This window comes from Ixodes scapularis, unplaced genomic scaffold (genome assembly GCF_016920785.2).
Source record: "Ixodes scapularis isolate PalLabHiFi unplaced genomic scaffold, ASM1692078v2 PGA_scaffold2__306_contigs__length_199485367, whole genome shotgun sequence".
Lineage (NCBI taxonomy): Eukaryota > Metazoa > Arthropoda > Arachnida > Ixodida > Ixodidae > Ixodes > Ixodes scapularis.
In genome coordinates this window covers 77648260-77670571 of record NW_024609857.1, presented here as the reverse complement: position 1 = coordinate 77670571, position 22312 = coordinate 77648260, and the positions used below count along the sequence as shown (strand labels likewise).

Here is a 22312-nt window from a genome sequence, read left to right as displayed (position 1 = left end):
CGATAATTTATTACTGTAATTAAATGAAGCCTTTTCTCGAACGCACCGAGGTCATTAGTATCGCTCTAAATGAACCTGAAGTTGTCATACCAAGCCCACCACTCCCATCCCCGTGCTCGCTTCCTTCTACAGAAGAGATATTAACGGGGACAAGTGGAGGTGCACGGTTGAATGCACAGCAAAAGGAAGAATTAAAAGAGGTGCTAGACTCGTACAGGGCCTTGCTTAGCCCGCGTCCAGGTAAAACGAACCTGTTATAGCTTGACATCGAGTAGACCTCTGACAAACCTTTCCGTACACGAGTGCGCAGAATTTCACACCGTCATGAAAAGCTGTTGAATGAATCCGTCCAAAACATGCTGGACGTGGGTATAATTGAGCCTGGAGAAAGTGATTACACATCTCAGATGTTCATTGTCAAGAGCGCCCGTAAAGAACCGCGGCAATGCATAAACTACCGAAAACTCGACGCGGTAACCAAGACAAAAGTGTTTCCCATCCTGAATGTTGAGGCACTCCTTGAAAAAGTGTCGGAGGCGTGGTACGTGTCAACTCTAGACCTCGTGCGGGGCTACTGGCAAGTGCATCTCACGGAGAACGCTAGTAGGCTGGCAGCTTTTATTACCTCTCTCGGAACGTTCCGCCCGCTTGTCCTTTGTTTTGAACTTAAGAACGCGCCCTTTGTTTTTTCCAAGCTAATGAGCGAAGTGCTCAAGGGTGCCGAGTCTTTCGCAGTTCCCTACCTCGATTACGTGGCTATTTTTTCCAGTACCTGGGAACACCACTTGCAGCACCTACAGGAAGTATTCGCTAGAATACAGAAAGCAGGTTTAACTCTGAAAATGGCCAAATGTCATCTCGCCAAGGCTGACGTTCAGTATCTGGGTCACGTTGTGGGCCAAGGGAAGCGACGCCCGTCCGAAGTAAAGGTTATGGCCATAAAAAAAATTTCCTAGCCGAAAACAAAGACGGACATGCATTTTTTCATCGGTTTAGCCCGATTATTACCGAAATTACATTCCTAATTTTGCGCATATCGCTGGCCCACGCACAGATGCTCTTCGCAAGGCAGAGGCGAATGTCGTGCGCTGGACCGAGGAACATAAGAACGCCTTTCTCCTGATCAAGGAGCTTTTAGCGAGCGATCTTGTGCTGGCTTCACCAGACTACACGCGCACCTTCATAGTGCAGTGCGACGCGAGCAGCCGTGGTTTGGGCGTTGTCCTCAGTCAGGTAAACGAGAAGGTCAAGGAACATCCTGTTGTATACGCCAGCAGAAAACTAACAACAGGCGAACAAGCACAGAGCACAGTAGAAAATGTGTGTGCTTGTATGGTATGGGCTATCGAAAAACTCTCGTGCTACCTCAAAGGATCTTCATTTATTTTCGAGACTGACCACCGCCCCCTCGTGTGGCTTAATCTGATGTCAAACAAAAAGGTTGTTTAATGAGGTGGAGCCTCGCACTCCAACAATTTACTTTCACGGTGCGGCACAAGAAGGGCAAAAATCACGCTAATGCCGATTGTCTGAGCCGCATTCCTTAGTGTTCCTCTAGTTCAGCGAGAAAGTCCCCACAGAAATTTTGTTTTTACTAATTTTAATTGGCGTTTTTGCGATGTTAAGGCTTATGGCTGCACTTAACTTCGTCGAGAAAGTGCGTTGCATTATTCCGCTCCTAATGATTTCAAGGGGTCTGGCCTTGCTGAGTCGTGGCGCCGGACTGCTTCCGATGTCGTTTCGGCCGCTCGTCTACCAAGTCATTTCAGCTCTTCGGCTTGCTGCTATCCTGCCCGAGCTGCAGACTGCCTGAATATCTGGGTCCTTTACGGCTGCCTTCTTCGTTCAACCCCTTGTCCCGCCGCTCCGGAGCTTCGGACACACAGCGGCGTCTTGCGCTTCAACCCTCTTGCCCGAGAACAGAACGGCGTCCGCACTTCAGCACCCTAGCCCAAGCGACCCTTCCAAGACCTGGCGACTGGGTCCTTCTAGCCTGGTCACTTGCCAAGACGCACAAGCGTACTTCTATGAAGTCGTCGTCGACCAAGGCCTTCAGCGTGCTACATGCCTCTCTCCTACTCCTCCAGGCAGCACGGACTACGTCGAAATGAAACGACCACCCAAGTCGGCTCTCGCCATTTTAGATGCTTCGACAGCTTCTACGTCTTCAGTTACTCAAGAGGCGTCAGCCTGTTTACCAGCCTCCGAACTGGGTAGCATTGACCGAGCTGTAACAATCGCGGTGCTGGGCTCCGCTATACGTTTTCTCGGCTTCCTGATAAGATTATACTTCGTTTCAGCTTCAATCCGAGCGCGGCCGATGTTATGAGCCGAAGGGCCAATCAAACACCGCAAAAAGCGCGGCGTCATAGCGTGCTCTCTGCGCTTGATAAGACTAGGCGGCGGAGGAGCACGCACAGAGAGACGCGAATTCCGGCTGGTCCTATCAACTGCAGACAGCACGCCATGACGTTGTGCCTCTTTCACTGTTTGATTGGCCCTTCGGCTCATAACATCGGCCGCGCTCGGACCGAAGCTGAAACGAAGTATAGTAGGAGCGGCGCGGGGTTGTATTTCTTTTTTTTTCCGGTCCTGATTGGATACAGAATCCTTAAAAGCCAGTTTGCTTTTATAATAAAGACACATCGTCTTCCAGCAGCAGAGAGAGCCTTTCTGTTCCTTCGGCAGCCGTTCCGTCGTCGAACCGCCGGAAACGTAACAGTGCCACAGCGAATGGTAGTAATCGCAGACTCCTGAGGGGCGCTGCTGAGGATAATGAACGTAGCACAAGTAGATCAGCCACCATAGCAGCAAGAACAGCACTCGGGGACAATGTATATGATTGCATTTTCTGGAATGGGAAAATGAAGCGGCGATAGAAAAAGGGGCGCTTACAGGACTGACACGAACAGAAACTACCGTGATGCGTCGCCTGCGTACGAGAACGGCTTTCACAAACTACCTGCAGAAGGTGGAAAAACTGCGTAGCTCTGAGTGCCACAACTGCCCATTTGTTGAAATATTGCAGCAGGTCATAACAGAGTGTCCTGCATATGACAGAAGCCGCGAAATAATGCATGGCAAGCCGGCCATCGGAAGCGAAAGAACAACAGAAGAGGTGTTGTTTCCGCAAGGCGCAGAAAGAGTGTGCCGGAAGGTTTCCAAGGTGCTCCTACAGTTTCTCCGCAATACGGGACTCGCGGTGTGACTCTAGACAAGAGCAAGATGAACAGACCCGGGGACAAACAGCTCCAGGAGTCAGACCTACAACTAGTCCTTTTTAGGACTCGTATAATGCCAATACCAACACAAATTGCTAAGCTAACCTAGGGGGCGTAGAACCAAACAAGGTACGACTACCACATAAATGGTACTTGCGAGTGCGCCATTGTTTAAGTCCACCTGCTGTCCCTGTCTAGTTTTTTCGGCGCTTGTTTTCGGCAATTGCGGCTGTCTTTAAGCGCCATCGCTTTCCGACCCCGGTCTCCGGTGGCAATGGGTTGCGTTCGTAAACCGAAAATACTTTTCCTGAACGCTATCCTCTCGAATGTTCTCTGAACATTTTGTGAATGGAGCGCGCACCGAACGCTGTACCTCCGGTGAACATGGGGTACGCTCAGAAGGTGCGTGCAAGTTTTCTCGGTTACAGTTACAGAAAGTTACAAGCTGAAACGTTATTGTCTTTCAGCTTTCATCTTTTTTGTAACTGTATTCATCTTACTATTAACATTTTTGGAGTGGTGACACTGACTCAAGTTTATCATCTGCAACACTTAGTTGAAGGCTCATTTCCGCCGCCGGGTGTGGCTAGAAATTGTCGAAAAGTTAGTTCTGTCGGTGTCCCTGAATCGCCATCTCCCGCGGGATACCGGAGAGCCGTGAACCTATGATGACTGTCAAAACGCGACTAAATTATTATTATTTTTTTTTTTAATTTTTAAATTAGTACATAATGTAGCTGGAAAAAATCTTCCATTTCTGTTGCTGAATTGTAAAACATGCCGATCCATCGATTTCGAACCGCTGAATCATTGATCGATTCGCTCTGACAATAGGTCCATCTCGACTTTCCCGAGTTTCCTGTTTTCAGTTCTCGACAAAAGACACACTCGTCGGCACGGGATCCCCAAAAAGAACGTTTATAAACCCCGATGCACGAGGATGTTTCAACGTTTATAAAAAATCGATGCATCATCATGTTTCAACATTCAGTAACAGAAATTTAAGGTTTCTTTTCAGCTACATTACGTACTAATCTTGAAACTAAGAAGAATATCTAGTCGCGTTGTGATGGTCAGCATAGGTTCACGTCTCCCTGCTATAGCGCAGGAGATCGCTGTTCAGGAAAACCGAGAGAACTAACTTTTCGACAAGTTCCAGACACACCCGCAGCGTAAATGAGTCTTCAACTAAGTGTTGTAGATCATAAACTGGAGTCAGTATCACGACTTCAATATATCAACACTAAGATAAATTCAGTTACAAAAAGTTAGCTGAGACAGCAATTGCTAAAAAAAAAAAAGATTTTCACGCATTTTGCGAGCGTACCCCATCCTCATCGACATTACGGCGTTAAGTGCGGTGCGCGCTCCATTCACAAAATGTTCCGAGCAAAGACGAGAGTATGGCGTTGGGGAAACGTACTTTCGGTTTACGGACGCAACCAACCGCCGCCGCAGATCGGGGTCATGTAGAAAGCGATGGAGCTTAAAGGGGCCCTGCAAGTACTTTTTTACTGGTTCTTAATTTGCACCGAACCTGAGCGCACTAAACGTAGTAACTTAATCAAACTTTTATTTTCTCGAATTTCGTTTTATTTTAAAAGTGATAGGCAAATTAAAATTACAAAAACACGCAAAAAATAGCCTCCTTTATGACGTCGTTGGTCGCATGAGTGGCCGTGAACTAGAGAAGGGGTAGTGAGCTCAGCGAGCGCTCACGGCTGCCGCACTTCGTGTTGACAGCTCGAGAGCGCGACACTAAAGCATGTCTTGGATAGGCTGTATGAAGCGGGCAGCCAGGGCGGCTCGCATTGCATTTGCTGCACGATTAAACACCAGTTTGGCATGACACTTCATTGACCACAAACGACAGAAAACACGGGGTAAATATCACTTCAGGACGGGAGCCACTTCGGGCTGCCATACCGCCAAAATGCATAACCGTAAGCCAAAGCTGCCCACCTTCGGAACGCTCGAAACCGGTCGGACCCTGGAGCCCGTATACACCGCAGCGCCGCCGCTTACATCCGGGACCTTTCTACGCTCACCGCTCGTCGGTGCCTGAACCTACTGCACCTTTCTAGTATGCGCCGCCTTTTCCATCGCTTAGTGGCGGGAATGTCGACGAGTCATTTGTTGTTTCCGTACTTTATAAACTACATTTGTTTCTTTTCCGATGTAAAATGCTGAACAAAAACTACTTTCATAAATAATTGAAACGGTTCGCGCCACTTATATTTTGTATTTCGACTACAAAGAAGCTTCTTGCGACTCTAACCACTAGTAAGCCTAGGACCAAAGACTTCACATATCGCGCGCTTTCGGCACCGCGTGTTGCCCCCTTAGGTGGAGAAGGTTTCCGCGTCGTCCGGTTAAAATATGACGCACTGATGTTCAGCTACTCTTTCCGTGCCCGCTGGCTTGCCCGTACCCCAAGAGATGTGGAAGCCGCAATTAAGGTAGACGCTTAAATATAATTGCAGGGCCCCTTTACAGACATTGCACCCGCACTCGCCTTGCCGGATTCCGTGCAAGTTACATAGGTCCTCCGACAGTATTCGACGCTTTCTGTTGTTATTCGCGCACCCTATAACCAAGCAATGGTTTCTCGATAACCGGGCGAGTGTCACCATCCAAGCCCGTGGCTGCAATTAAGTTTGGGAGTTTAAAACAGAGAAGCACGAACGAAGTTTTGGCAACGCATGCACCCAACACCGGTGAAGCCTCTTATCCGGGACTTTCACTCTTTCTAACGCCCCAGCAAGGGGGAACGCGCCGGTAGCCCTTTCCCCTCTTGTCTCTCGCCCTCTTTTAGTAAAACGTTTCATAGAAAGACAAAATGAAGAGAGTATCGTAAGGATACATACATGCAAGTATATTTTTATACTCGTCTAGCTACCGGTACTGTTGCATATGGCGGCGCACCTACCGTGAGGTTGCTCGTGCATCTCGGAGCGAGATAGCATCCACGATCTGTACTCTAGGAAGAAAGGGTGTATCCATTACAGCCCTTCTCACATATAAGACACACTGAACTTTCAGTTCGACGTACAGCCCACTGACGCCAGACTGAGGGCCCCAACTTTTACCAGAGGCTTGATGACCGGTAGGCCATATCAAACAACTAAAGTAGGTATCAAAACCCCCCAAAACATCAAGATTGCTTTGTAAAAGAAAAAAAAAAAGCTTTTTTTTTGTTTGCAGTCGGTCACATTTTAGTAAGTTGTACAACTTGGCTATCAAGCGACTCGTCAAAGTTGGGACCGTTGGTTCAACGTCAGTGCGCTGTACGTCGAACTGAAGTTTTGGAGTGTATTATATGTGACGAGGTGTGTAAGGATATACCCTTCTTTTGTGTGTGTGGCCCTCATATTAGGCAATCCTGTATAGGCAGGGTGTTTTTTTAAGCTTTAGAGATTTCTGTAAAAAAGCCGTGAAGGTTAGACTTATGCGGTTTGTGCAGGCGTGTTACACGGAAAGGGGACATAGTATGGGGAGCTAATCGCAACAATCAGTCAGCGAATTAATTAAAAGTTGTTAATTAACTTTTTAAATATTGATTATAGATATATGGTTCCAATTAGAAATTTGCTGAGCGTTTTCGAAAATCACTAAAACAGTAGTTTTCAGAAAGACTTTTAGCGCGTGAGTATAGTAGTAGTATACTAAATTTACCACTCGCGGAGCAGGTATACAAGGCTAGCAGTTGAGGAACACGGATGATTAGATTAACATCGCGTTCCGCCAATGCTAGCTTTGCGCCTGCTGCAGAAGTGGTAACTTTGATGCGCCCCCGAGTTTCCCCCGAGTCTTTCTAAAAAGAGTTGATTTATTGATTTTCGATGACGCTAATGAAGTTTCTCTTTGGAACTATATGTCTATTTTCACTATTCAAAAAGTTAATTAAAAAATTTCAATTGGTTTGCCGACTAATCGCAAAGATTAGCCACTCACATTATGTCCCCCTGGCCGTATAACTCACCTCCACATCCACATAAGTGTAATTTTCATGGCTTTTTTTTTAAACACATATGTAAAGCTTAAAGAAGAAACACCATGTATGTAAATAAATAGTTAACTTTGTTAGGATCGAAATACCTCGACGACTACACACGGTCTGCTTTTAGCATTCAGAGACTTACAAAAGGGGTTACGGTTACACCGATATCATTTCAGCTTGGAACTTATCATGGCTGGCTAACATTTGATACTATGATGACGGAAATAACCATTTAGATAAGAACCATGCTTTGTTGATTGGCTCATGGATGTAAGTTTTGAGGGGTCAATTTGCAATTTCAGTAAAGAAATAATATATATTAGGCTGATTCCCTTTTCTAGCCTGAGCGAAAACGTTGTGACGCTTACATATTTATATATATATATATATTTTTTTTTTTCAGGTCTGCGGCAGCTAACATCCGGGTCGTCAGCTTTGCGGGTTCTTTCAGTACATCCCCCTGAGCGGAGAACAGGCCTCTGAGTCTAAAAGCAATGCGGAGCTCAAGTTCGTCTGCTTCTTGAGCGGGGGTTGCGGTGCCATCAAAACGGTTGGCTCCGATTGAAAACATAGCAGTTAGACCTCAAGGCAGCTAGCACTGAGGTCTACCCAATATCGCTTCATCAGATCTAATCACAGCTCGGCCTTCTGACGTCAGTGCAACCCCTGCGCGAAATGAAGAGGAAGTTGCGCTTCGCATAATTTGTAACACGCGCAAGTCGCAACCATTATGCCTCCCACTCGTCAGCCCTTATGTATTCTGGAAGGTATTGCCCTGGATCTCAGCATGCAGTAATAAAGTTTAAATCAACAAAACTATAAATATTGCATATACCTGTATATATAGAAGACTGATCTTAGTTAGCACATTTTGCCGTTTGATGTGACATTGTTTTGTCCCCAACACTGACGACCAGGATGCGTCCTAATTGCTTTATTGTCTTCTGGATATCACTCAACGCCTCTGTAGCACTAATTTTTTTGGTAAATATGTGTTCTTTGTCTGGAAATGTAAAGCTTTAGAAAGCCCGAGGAAGCCGAGGTAGAGCCAAGCTTCACCTTCGTTGGCGATATTCTGGGTACCTTCGCCCTTCGCTAAATAAGAGCCAAAGTTAGGCCTGACTGCTGGTAGCTTGGCTGCCACCCGGCGTCTTTGGGACTAAACCACCAAACAAATGTTGGATATAGGCTTAACTTCAGGTCCTTCTGTACCATGGAGGTTGGAAGTTTCTGGAGGGACATGACGCCGCCAGAGGTAAATCCACAACAGTAGAGGGGCTCGCCCCCGCCCCCCCCCCCCCCCCCCCCTCCAACGATGACAAAACGGCTGTTGAGTGGCGTTTCCCTCTACACTTCTGGCTTACCTCTGGTGGCGTCATGACGCCTCCAGAAGCTTTCTACCGCCATGTTCGGTACATACGTGGAATCTTTGGCTCAAGTATAGCACCATGACGATTACTTGGTGAATCAAGAAAAATAAGCCAAGGAAAAGTACACTGTCAATAAATAACTCTTTGGAGCAAAAGCATATTGGATGCAAGTTAGATAGGCCACTATTGGAGTCAGTTGTGTTTAAACACCGGAGCATCTATGCCATGCTCAGCACACAAAAAAAAAGAAAAAAATACCTCCTTTTGTTTTCGCGCTCTGTCCGACATCTCGTTTCCCTCATTGTCCTTTTTCTCATCGGCGAAGAACAGCTTACAGACAGAACGCCATCCACCCCTCGTAGTAAATATTTGTACGGAGACAGCCTGTCCGGAGGTTTCTTGTTTCTTGTGGGTAGTAACTTCAGTCCGAAGAGCACGCTCACGGGAAGTGTATTGAGACTTTCAATGAAACCGAGAGAACGAGAATTAACACCGTAAGTTATGACGCCACAACGTGGCGCTCTGCTCCAAGCAACCCATTGCTAGCGCCGTTGTCATGGACAAATGCACGGGGGCTCGACGTTAGGCTATAAATTAACTGATAAAAAAGTACTGAATTTTTTTAAAGCATTGTGTCTCCTGAATATCTGGTCACGAAGGCTTTTTTTTTATCGTCCCAGTACCAAAAAGCGACGACAAAAGAAAGTAATAAAGTTTCACTATGGTTTCGCCTTGCTAGCAGACGGCAGATGGCTTCGCGGGTTCACTGGTTTTCTATGTGGGAGTACGTGAGTGCGTTGAATCAAGTTGGTGATGATAGACGGAACTTCCCCTCTCGGGGTCAACATTCTGTGTGATTTCGGAAGCGAAGTGTGCCCGTGCACAGCTTTGATCGACGTTCGAAGTGGACGAGCGAGCGAACGCCTTCCCGTGAAGCTCCCTTCCGCAATATTCGAGAAGGTGAAAACACTGTGAAGCTGAATCACGTACGATGACGACGTGAAGTGGATCGAGATCGAAGTGTACGCCAGCGCACATTTCAAGGAGTCCTGACAGCACAGGCGTTGCTTCAGTGCATATTTGTATTATTAAACGAATTGCCTGTAATATATATATATATATAAACTTACTACAAGTTATTTTCACACTCCTTCCCAAGTTGTGGTCTTACTTAAAACTGAAGCATCAGTAAGATGTTTTCTCAGTCTATTAATTACAAGCAGGTACCAAAAACACAGATATTGCGCGCCTGAAAAGCGAAGTTTGTCCTCTGGAACTGCTCATATTAGAGTCAAAATAATTCCTCCTTTTTTACAACGCACGTCAACTGAAAAAAAAAGAAATAAAGGCCATATGCGGCTTTGATATTATGTTCCAAACAGATGTTTTTCTCACAGTATATTTAGCAGGTCTCCGTGCGTGCTACAATTTTCATTAAAGACTATCCAGTATTCAACGCATATACAATTCGTTTTTATAAACGCGATGAGTTTCGTTAGACCTGCAATGTCCTAAATAAATTTAAAACAAATCGTATCATTCTGCCAACGATTGAAACGGTTGCAGACAGAATACTTCAGTCATGCCGTGTGCGTTCGTCATGGTTCGTCGTTTGCAACAGGCATCTCGAGACGTCTTGAGAACCGGAAGTTGTCGTAGCAAATATCTTAGAAACAGCCGATTCCCGGCAAACCTCTGTTGTGGTAAATGCGAAATCCCGGCTTCCTCGATCTATTCTTATTAGACGTTTCAATTCTACGCCCGATTTTTGACCGATCGTCGTTTCGCAGCGAAATCCAGTCTCATGTATTCGCCCATAACAATGCCCTTAGCAAAGGTTTGTTTGGAGTAGTGACGTCTCACTTACGGGGTCAGTCACATGCGCGGCTGCTTCTTCTAACATAGTAGCCGCGCAATCACAAGAAGGGGTTACGTTACACTCTCTCCGAATCGCGGCTCTCCGGCTCAGACACAATGACAGTATTGCTTCCTCTTTACCACGTTCGAAATCGCTACGGCTTGTGGCTTCCGGAAGTCGGCTCTATCGTGTGCTGCGTCAAAGCAGGGGTTAAGAAGCCGTCGGCCTCTCTTGTTTGAAGTCTTTGTTCATAGATGACCCGTCGATTTCCGTCAGAAAACTGTACCCGAACAGCACGGATTTTTGAAAGGTCGTTCGGTGGAGACGAATTTGTGTTCTTTTCTGCATGATGTTGTGCCCATTGTTCATAACCGGGAGCAAGCTGATGTTGTCTACTTTGACATGACGAAGGCATTTGACAAAGTCGATCACCGGCATTTATTGGCCAAGTTAGATATGTATGGTTTATGCCCCAAGTATTGCAAGCTTTTTGAGAGTTACTTGTCTAAACGCGAGAACTTGGTACGTGTGTCCATTTGCCTATCGAATCCTTTCTTGGCTACGTCGGGCGTCCCACAGGGAAGCAATCTTGGGCCTCTTCTCTTTTAAATTTTCGTAAATTACCTCACTGCTTGTGTGAAATACTCAAAAATGTTGTTATTTGCCGACGACATAAAATTGTATCGACGGACAAATACTGTGGAGGACTGTGTTTTGCTTCAGCGTGACGTATGCTCTATTTCTTTGTGGTGCTTGACCAATGGCCTTGTGTTAAACGAATCGAAAACAAAAATTATTTCTCTCAGCGGGAAACATTACGTTTTGCAATCTTGCTAGGCTTTAGACACAACTGTTATCAGCCGTGTGTCTCTGATAAGAATTTGGGTGTATATTTAGACACTGAAATTTTGTTTAATCATCAGGTTATGAATATTGTAAACTCGTCTCTAAGTGTTTTTGGTATCATAACCCGTATATCGATCAATTTTAGAAATCCTCAGTGTTTTTTATGTTATTTCGCTCTCTTGTGCTAAACCGCCTCGAGTTTTCTTCAGTTGTATGGAAGAGCATTGGAGAATCTAACTTATATAGTATTGAGCGAGTGCAAAGAAAATTTATACGTGTCTTTTATGATCGTCACTTGCAGTCCAAGGTATTTTATGACTATGAGAGAATATGTAAACAAATTGGCTTAGGCTCCTTGTGTAATAGGCGAATGACGTGTGATTTCCTGTTTTTCCATAAAGTTGTTAATGGTGTTGTTGACCGCGCAGCGTTACTGAACAGTGTATATTTGCGTGTTCCTCAACGGTCTATTCGCATACGCTCAATGTTCTATCCTTCCATTTTACACAACGCTGGCCCTATGACCCGACTGCAACTGGTTTTTAACAAATTCGAATCCAACTTAGATGAACTTGGTATTGATATTTTTAGGTGCGAACGAACATTTAGAAAGTGCATCGATGTCTTCCTTTCGCTCTGACATGTCAACATTTGTTCTTGAGATGCGAATTCTTTTTATTTAGACGTAGTGCACCACTAAGAAGGCGTATAGCTGTTTGTGTGGCAATAAAAATAAAGCAAATGAATGAATGAATTAATAGATGACGGGCAGTGGAAGCCGCATTAGCGGAGCTGGACAGGATTTCTTCTGGGGCCGGCGTCCGTGTCGCAGCTCTGCCCCAAGCTGCTGGGTCATGGTTGTTGCCAGGTGAATCGACGTCAGTTGAAGTTAAGGAGAGGTCGAACTTCGAAGTCTGTACCGGTAGCTCAGGCGCCCCGGATGCTCCTGGAATGATCGTGGACGTAGGTTGCCGGCATGAACGTACCGCTCTTCCGCCCCAACACGAAGCCGATATGTAGCAGCGTTCACACACGTGCACACAGTTCCCGTCAGCCCTTTGCCATCGCCGGGTCCTTCACCATTAACCAGGTAATTTTCTGAAACCTCCTGCCAGGTTCCCCTGTTCTAGTCTAAAGACTCCTTGGTTCGCTTGTGCATTTTTTATCCTTTGCTCGATGTCAGGGTGCAGATGGCTCCACCTTGTTTTGGGCTTCCATGACAGCAACAGCTGAGCGGTATTTCATATGTTGTCTCCGTTGGGGTGCTTCTCTAACTGAACAAAAACTGGTCGATGAGATGTTGAAGAACCTTCGTCAAGCCGCTGTTTTGTTCAACCAGGAGGCGTCTGAACATTTCTCTTTCCACTCTTTGTAGGCAGCGCTCCGCGCTGTTATTGGAGGCAGGCTAGTATGACTGCAATTTGATGTGGTGGATATCGTAACTGCTCCAAAAATCGCTGCTGCCGCCGCGTGACTATCAAAAAATTGCGTGAGAATTTTGCGCAGCGGTTATATATAACAAAGCACGGTGAATTCAGCCTCTAAGCACTCTTCCGCGAGGTGAACATTCCCGAAACCCCCACACTTTTTGGTGCAAGCAGATCAAGGGCCCCAACCTGAACACATGGCGAAAAAAATCGGCGAGAAAGGGGGCGCCAGTAATTAGCCGGCCCCAAGGTAAAGCGCAACGTCGGCCACTGCTGGGGAGAGTGTTAACCTCCACTACCTTCCTTCAAGCCGCTTCGCGGCGACAGTTTGCGGATGGTTAAAAATAAATGTTTGATGAGGCGAACTCGCGCCAAAAAACTTAAAGGTAATGGACCAACGCATCATGCGTCATCGACGAAAGGGCGACTCGCCAAAGACACGCGCAAAACTGCCTTTCTTCGTGAAGTACGTTCATTAATATTTCAAAGCAGAACATACGGTGACATCCGAGAATTGAGTGAAACTTTCCACAACAAATATTGAGTAAAGAAAGAGACGTGCAAACTGCATGCATTACCAATTCCGATCGGATGTTCACCGGAATATAAATCATTGGCGCCATCCCACTCTCGGCGGCTTTCACAAATGTTATTTAAAAAAAAAAAAGTTCCCGACAGATTTCTGCAGAGTCGGCAGACTAGTAAAATAAAATATTTCAAAAGATGCCAAATTTATTTCGAAAGGCTCCAAACTATGTTTTTCGATAACCGTTGCAGACTCCTCTTTCCGAGGGGGCAAAAAACATATTGCCGCCTGCTGCTAGCTTCAACTGTTCTGTAAGAAAGAAAAAAAAACAATCCATACGTGAGTACTCTTTATTTAGCATAAGAAAACGTGTCAAGCTTATGTTGGAAGAGCAATTCCTACTTATATATATGATATACGTTGCGAAGGACTCCGAAATAAATAATAATTATGATTCATGACAACAAGCTGTAGAAAATGCACATACATTAGCCCAATTCACCTTCGTATATATTTAAGTACCCTATAAACCTTTCCGAGATTACAGAGGAGAACCGTTATGCAAGATCAGTAGAACATAGAGATCCAAATTTAAGCCACGTTTACAATATCAATATTTTGCAGAATTTCAACTTTTATGTGATAGGCGCACATAAAAAAGAGAGTAAAATAAAAACCTGTCAATCGAAGCAAAAAGCCATGGTGTCAGCTCAAGTTACACAGGAGTACATAAACTATACAGGCTGCAGCTCGAATTTAAGAATGAAGCAGTTTTAGGGAGAGCTGCTTTAGTCCGAAATGACAAGAAGTTTAGAATTTGTGAACATATACGCTCTTGCATATCTCAGGTTAATTGTGAAAATGTGATAGAAACAGGACAATATAATTCGAATATAAACATTACCATTTCAACGTAGAGTCGCTGAATTATGTGTGGGCCGAGGATTCAATAGAGAGTTGAAGAGAAGAGTTATTCGTGGCCTACTAGTTCAATGTGAGTTTCTGCTTTGACATACGTTGAAATTACGTTCCCTTGCAAACCAATGCACCTTTTTAGAAATAACTGTCACCACCTGGCAGGAAACGGTGTTCAGGAGGTTCTGATATGAAAGTACGATCACACTTGCTCTAGCTAGCAAGCGCGGGCACTCCCTCAATCACGGAAGCAAGATTCGGCTCGATCTATTGAGCTGCAGTGATATAGAATGAACTCCACCAATGTCTCCCTTTTCCCCTACTGTGGCTTATTTTTCGCCCACAAGTTCGCTCTAAGACGCTCCTCCACCCCCCCCCCCCCCTCATCCATAAAAATGCTTACGTATTTTTTAAACCAGAATTTCTTGTACCTCGAAAATGGTCCATTTCCTTTTCCTAACTACTATATTGCATGGTACTATGTCAAATGTCACGAGAAAGTTTGGCCATCCCAGTTTAACATACTAAATCAATATTTACTTTCGTTATTTTAACGTTTTCACGCACCGAAAGGTGCAGAAATGTTGCCAGGCGATTGCCCCCCTTACCAGACGGGCCAGACAAGAAACGACAGGCCTCTACCGTCCATGGTTCTACAACTCAAGAGGCAGCAAGATCTTAATTCTCTACCATGCATCAGTTCTACTTTGATCTGAGAAACAATGAATACAGTGAATATAAACATGTTAACAATTTTTCCTGTTACGATTTTGCGTCCAGTTCAGTAGAGCACACACACAAACACATACACACACACGCATATATATATATATATATATATATATATATATATATATATATATATATATATATATATATATATATATATATATATATATATATATAACGGGCATGGTGGCGGGTATATAACTGGGAAGAAAAAAACCGTGGTGAAAACAGCAACAACGGGCAATATATTCTTCGACGTTTCGGCCGGACTCCGACCAAAACGTCGAAGAATAAATCGTCCGTTGTTGCTGTTTTCACCAAGGGTTCTTTTTTCCCAGTTATATATACATATATATAATTACCATGTTCTTCAGGAAGCAGTTTTTGTTGGGTAACATCATGTCTGAAGCTTGTTGCATGACGCTTCATCCCGGCGTGCCGTGCCACCTGGTGCACCTTTCTGTGTTCTATGAACAGATAGAAAAGATTTTAGCGGCTTTGAATATAAATATTTTTGGGATCCAAAAACACCGTAAATTTATAAAACAATACTATGTAACAACAAAGGGGACTTCATCAGCATGTTCGATCCCTTTCCTTTCTACCGTCTGCCTTCCTTATTTCTTCCTTATGATGCCGGTGTGCCGCTTCGCTTCTGAACTTCCAGCCCATGTTGAATCTCTAATAAATTAGCACTTTATCACTCCATGAAAGAAAACGACATTATTGCCCGTACGTCATTAAAAAAAATCAAATATTTGCTAAGCACAATTAACAAGCCTTAGGTATTGCCGGCTCCTCTTGGGAAGTGTTCGAGAGAATGGGACTAGCAAAGGCAACCAAGGTAGCATGGTACTTTAGGTCAAAGTTTGGTTTTGTCTTGGAAATTAAGGCATTGAAAAAACTCGAACTAGCCAAGGAAGGCCTAACTTGTCCTTCTTTGGCCAGAGTATGGGTGTATTTGCCCTAATTCACCAAACAAGTTCCAACGTTACACTTCAATGTGGGCAGCTCTGCTGTCATCTGAGATTCTTGGGCCTAAATATTCAAACAAGTGCCAGAGTTTGGCTTCACTTCTGGTTGTTCGGGCTTCAGGCGGCATCTTTGGTTTATGTCTCGCACTTTGGCATTTATGTGGCGAGCTAATGAAAAGCCACGAAATCACAAAAGTCAAGCCTCAAGCACTACTAATGCCATAAAGCAAAACAGTATGAGGCCCAAGCGAGGCCCCTAGGATTGTCAAACTAGTACCGAGTTGGGCGTTCCTCTGACTTGTTACTTTGGAACTTTATGTTATAATTAAAAGCAGGCAATTCATAGATCGAGATCTTGTTTTTAATTTCAACCAGTGTTATTGAGTTAAAATAAAGCCACAAAAAAACTTATTCTTAAGAGCTGAATTTACCTTATACAAAATTAGCATAATCTGTTCTTACCTTAATCGCAGTTGTTTGCATCAAAATGTGTCGTCTTGCAACTGTAAGAAATCATAGAATCAAAAACAAGTTGGGTCGGGAAAGCTGTAGTTCGAATTCATGCACTGAATACAAAAGTCACGATGTCTTCATTTCTTCAATCTGATGTCAAGCATTGAGGTGAATTAGTCGCTGCCTAAAAAACACAGTGTTAGGTGCTTCCTTGGTTTCATTTGGAATGAATGTCGAAACTGAGTCATGTTGTTCTGAACTATAGTTTGCACCCGGTATATAGTCCGCAGGGCTAAATTTCATTTTAAAAAAGTGTCTACTTAGATTGCCCTCAACCGGTGCACGTAAGCCTAATTTGCACGTAAAAAAGTGTATACAAAGCACAGTTTTACACAAACCTTTCTTATTAGCGCCTAATAAAAGCTTGAATTCGGCATAAATAATTCTTAACATACTTTGTCATTCATTAAATTATTTGCGTGACATCGTAATACATGATCTAGAACAGAGGTTCTCAACCATTGATGTTTCGCGGACCCCTTGTGGATTGGCGGAGGTCATAGAGGACCCCGATTGTGGTGAGGGGAGGGTAAAGGTAGAGGTTAATTAAAATAATGATTTAATAAACGGATATAACTAAGGGATAGCGTAAAGTAGACTTTGCTCATTTACATACACTCGAGAAAACTCGCCCATAAATTAGAACGTATCTTTTCAACCGGAAAAAAAAAAATACAACATTTATTGCCGGGCTAGTCTGATGAGGCACGCCTTCGCGGACCCCCACTTGTGAACCACTGAAGCAAGATGAAAGCGTGTAGTTCGTGCTGCCTAAAGTTTCAGCATTTAAACATGCATATTCTGCAATCTATAGTCCATATATACGGTACCATCAGCACAAAAACTTCCTGACTAAATGGCTTACCGGTTTTATACTCCTTCGGTACCTTCTTTTGCTTCGGAGAGGGCGAGCCTTGCAGAGGTACTCAACCACAGCGATGATGCAAGCGAAGCCAAGTCCCGCCAGGAGGACGACGAAAACGCCGCCAACCTTAGAAAGTCCCAGCTCGCTCGCTGCACTTAAGCTAGAGACCCCACTGCCCGCGTCCTCAGGACACCTTCCACGTGTATCGACATTCCACCATCTTTCCTTGAGTAGCTGCAGGGTTCCGCTCTCTTGTAGTCTCAGGATGGCCGACGACAAGAGGTTCCGATACGGAGAACCTGCGGTGAAATAAGTTGCCGCATTCCTGTTTCAGACGTCAGCGATCAATTCTGCGCAAAAATTCGAATGCACAGTCCTTTCTGAAGAGAACCGCCGTGAGTGCTTGCTTCATTGTGTTACATGCCACAGCTCTAAATTGCATCATAAACCACAAGAAAAATGAAACTCTGTTCAGTTCTTCTCATTTCTATATTTTGTCGGCGACAAGTTTTGTAACCAAAATGACGGAACTCCTCATTTTGCTTTCAATGAAATGTTCTGCATAAAATGTGTATTACAGGACGACGTATAACTGCCTTTATGTGAGGTCATTTTAAACAAAAAATGTATAATAAAAAAAACTAAAAAAATGATTAGAAAATGTCAGACGGTCTTATCCATTGTTCATTATTAACTTTTATTACTTCTGATCAGTAATTTCGGTTTAGTGTGAAAGTAATTAACCTTTCAATGGGATATTGCAGCAAAAAGAATTGAAAGTATTCTCCACGAAATTTTTAGTGAAACCAGGATGATATCAACTAATATAATGACTGTCCCTTGTAGTATCTGTGTTCTACAGAGACCCTGAGCGAAATTATCATCGGAAGATTGTCAACTCTGGAATACGGTCGTGACAGCGACTGCTATCTGTATTGAGCTTATGGTGCCTGCATGCTAAAGCAGTATCTGGAGTACTAACATATCTCAGACTCAGTACTTCATCTATTCACACCAACGTATGCAATTGTCTGCTTGTCCAGCTAACATGGCGACATGTTGCATCTTCGTCTCCACTTCATCTATAGAAGGCGAAAATACGATGTTTGTCCTCTGAAACTAAAATAGCACCTGAACCAAAAATAATGAATTTACAATGGACTATCCAACCCCGCTTCTACACAGTTTGTTTTAGAAGGAAAAATATTATTGATGGAGGGGCAGTCACACAGGAGAAGGATCTAGCAAATAGTGTACCACTGAAAAGTGTACCCTTATTTAGGCCTAACAAGTGTTTGGAAACGCGCAATAAAAACATGATTGCTTCAATGATTGAAGGAAGTCAGAAAAATATTAGTTTTTAAAAGCGCAGCTCTTAGGCGCCCGTTTCCGGGTGGAGCGGCGTCGGCGTAGGCGTAACCGCGCTATATTTAGCGGGAAAATTGACATCACGCGGCCTCAAACCAATTTAACTCCCCGCTAAATTTAGTGGGGGAATTTAGTTTTTCCGCTAGATTTAGCGGGAAAATTAAGGTCACGTGACCTCAACACCAATTATATTCCCCGAAATTTAGCGGGGAACTAAATAGGTGTTGAGGTCACGTCACATCAATTTTCCCGCTAAATCTCGCGAAGAAACTGAACTTGTTCATAGGTGACCTGACACCAACCCATATGACGTCAATTTCCCCGCTAAATTTAGAAGGGAAACTGAAAGGAGGAGGAGGGGACTGACGAGGAGGTGCACGGGGAGAGGAGGAGAACGTACGGAGGAGCAGGAGGGGCATACCTCCCCCTCCTCCCCCTCAAGCGCTGTGCTCTAATTTCGCATCCCAAAGATTTGTAAACGTTTTTTTGTTTTGTTTATATGTTATTGCTACGGAGGATTGGAACAAAAATAACTTCTCCTAATCAATAATTAAAAAAAGGCCCAGGTGCTACCCTATAGAAGTCACTGGTGAAAATTAGAGATTGCACTACATATAACATATTCATTTGCTATACTCAAAGTGCAGAGTTCTAAATATATTATAAGCAGCAATTTTCTTAGGCAACCACGCCTTTACAGACAGGTGGTTCGCCCAACAGACGTAAATACTGCGGAAGAAATTATTGCTTTAGATCCCGTAATATTCTTTAGACACTGGCGCATTTAGTGTGAGGCTCTAAGTTAGAGTACAATGCGATAATCTAATGATTATTGTAAACAGCTTATTTTTCGCGATAATCAGTTTTTTGCGAATTTCGTGACCTGAATAATATCGGGGAAATATATTCCAAGAATATATTTCTTGTCGTGACAAACATACTCCACAAACCCACTTTCTCGAAATATCGTGCACGCAAAATATCCCGGGATTTGGATTTTGAAACAAGAGTTCATTCAGTTTTTATAAGATAAAATATATTTTTATACTTGACTACTCGTGTTTCAAGGAGTTTACTTCAGGAGTCAGATTAGAAATTATGACAAAGTGAACAAAAAAATAAATTGATAAATAAATAGTGCTCTTGAGTGTTTAAATAGAACACATAATACGAAATTTCTTGGTACTGAAAGTTTAGCTTTGAGTTTCATTATTGGCTGACGCAGAGTAAGATGGATGAGCCGTATGGAGGAACGTGCATTTGCGTCGACATGTCTGGACCGGTATTTGCATTTCTTTACATTCTTCCGTTCCATGGTAGAAGCACAATTCAGAGGGAAATCCCATGCCGAATCTTATAATCGAGGAGTGCGCATACTTTCTGCGGATTCATCAGACTCCACATTTCTGTGCACTAACGTAAACATTTCTTTCTTTCCTTCTAGGAATACGTTAAATACTCAAGAAAGCAAAAATTAAATAAAAACACAATCTTTTAAACAGAAGTAGATATCTTGTGGTTGATCAAGATTGCGGGTACGATTATAGTTTCAAGATAATATCGTAACCGGTCCGTAAGCAAAAATACAGCATACTCTATATTTTGTGGTTACATGTGCTCATTCTGCAGTCCTCACTATTTTCGTCAGGTAAAATATTTCTGTTGAAATAAGGGTATCTAAGATATATATACATATATATATATACATATATATGAAGATCCCCGCCATGTAAGAGATTAAAGCGAGAATTTGAAATATGTTGGAAACTAATCCCAGGCTTGACTTGGCATGTGCAGCGTTTTAATGTTTGTTTAATGTGTTTTACTTTTTTTTTGACTGATCGTACGCGTCAGACTTATAAATTTCATGGGAAAGCTATTTTCTGGACTCTATGTTTTAGATATACAGGGTGTACTATTTTAATTTGGACATATTTGTTACAAAGAAATACCTGTAAGAGGTACCCTAATGTTGTATTTGCAGATGAGGTATGTGGCGAGGAGGACATAATAATCTAATCGTTACGATAAGTCCGATAATGAACTAAAATATCTTAATTAACTTTTTAATATTGAAAGTGCACTGTGGTTTTAGTTAAAGTCTCGCTGAGCGTCATCAACAACAAAAAATCAGTCAAAGTATCGAACGATTTGAAGCACCTGGAAAAAGCGAGCGTGCATTAAAGTTATCATTTGTACAGCAGGTGCAAAGCTAGCGGTGGGGAATCTCAGATTATATTGTTATTTGCCTTCTCCCACCGCAAGCTTTGCACCTGCTGCACGAGTGGTAACATAGGCGCTCCCCCACCCCCCGCACCTTTCACATCCTTCAAGCCATTCTAAAATTAACTGTTCTAGTAGTTTTTGATGATGCTCAGTGAGTTTCTAATTAAAGCCACATGTGTATTCTTACTACTTGAAAATAAATTAAAAAAATAAGTTACTTATCTGACTCATTCTCAAGATTGGCCACCTAATAAGGTCTTCAATGCTGTAAAACTTACCTGCATAAACCGCATTAATGTGCACGTTAATTTTTTTTTGTAAAGATCTGTTCGATTAAAATGAAATACCCTGTATAGGCGATATTGCAAATTTGAAATGACGCATAGTAAGATGGATGAGCTTCATAGTGAAACGTGCATTTCCGTCGACATGTCTCAACCTGAATTTCGGAGAGTTTAAAAATATTGCATCTTTCTTCGCATTTTTACGTTGCATGGTGAAAGTAAAACTAAGAACGAAAGCCCATGTTGAATCTTAACACAGGGGATTGCATATGTTTTGGCGGATTCATCACACTCTATCTCTCTGTCCAGAAACTTAAACATTTGTTTCCTTCTAGAAATGCGTAGAATCCAAAAAAAATTAATAAAAAGCACGATTTTGCTAAAGAAAATTGGATATTTTGTGGTTTGTTGGAATCAAGATAGCGTGTACGATTAGCGTTTCAAAGTAATATCCTGACCGGTCCGTAGGACAGAATAGATTAGGCTCTATATTTTTGTGGTTACGTGTGTGTATGATACAGCACCATTCTGGAGTCCGGAATTTTTTCGTTACATCAAATATTTCTGTTTTAGTAAAGGTATATAATAAATATTTATGCAGATGACTGCTATTTAAAAAAATGTAACCAATCTATAATACGTTTGAAAATAATCCAAGGCTTGGCTTAGAATGTGCAGCATAACCTCGAAATTTTGTTTTTTAACTCATTGTGCGAGTCAGAATTATAGCTTTTGTTAGAAAACTGCATTTTAGATATACACGGTATATGATTTTAATTTTAACATATTTATCACAAAGCAATCCATAAAAGCTACATTAATTTGGCATTTGCAGGTGAGCTATATAGCCAGAGACATCATGTAAAATGCTAGTCATGATAAGTCAAATATTTACCTAAAATATTCTAATTAAATATAATTATTGAAAATACACATGTGGTTTGCTTCGTACATGCTGCACAAATGGTAACATTGATGCACCCCCGCGTTTTGCATGTGCTTCTAATCCATAACAAATTGACTAATGTAGTGGTTTTCGATGACGCTCAGCAAGTTTTTAATTAAAGCCACATGCGTATCTTTAATAATCAATTAGGTATGACAGAACGCAAATAATTATTGTACCCATTTTGAAAATTAGCCGCCTTTATAATGTTTCCCCGGTCGTATGACTTCCATGCACAAACCAC

At 43.0% G+C, this 22312-nt stretch overlaps 1 protein-coding gene across 1 annotated transcript in view; it reads right to left on the bottom strand.

Moving 5' to 3' along the window:
• Nucleotides 1-314: 314 nt before the first annotated feature.
• LOC8026575 (glutamate receptor ionotropic, kainate 3) overlaps nt 315-22312 on the bottom strand; it is a 106613-nt gene continuing 84615 nt past the window's right edge. The window contains exons 14-15 of the mRNA XM_042291461.1: nt 17267-17543; nt 315-381 (exon numbers count right to left, since the gene is read on the bottom strand). Coding sequence (XP_042147395.1) covers nt 315-381; nt 17267-17543 — 344 coding nt within the window. The remainder of the gene's footprint in view (nt 382-17266; nt 17544-22312) is intronic.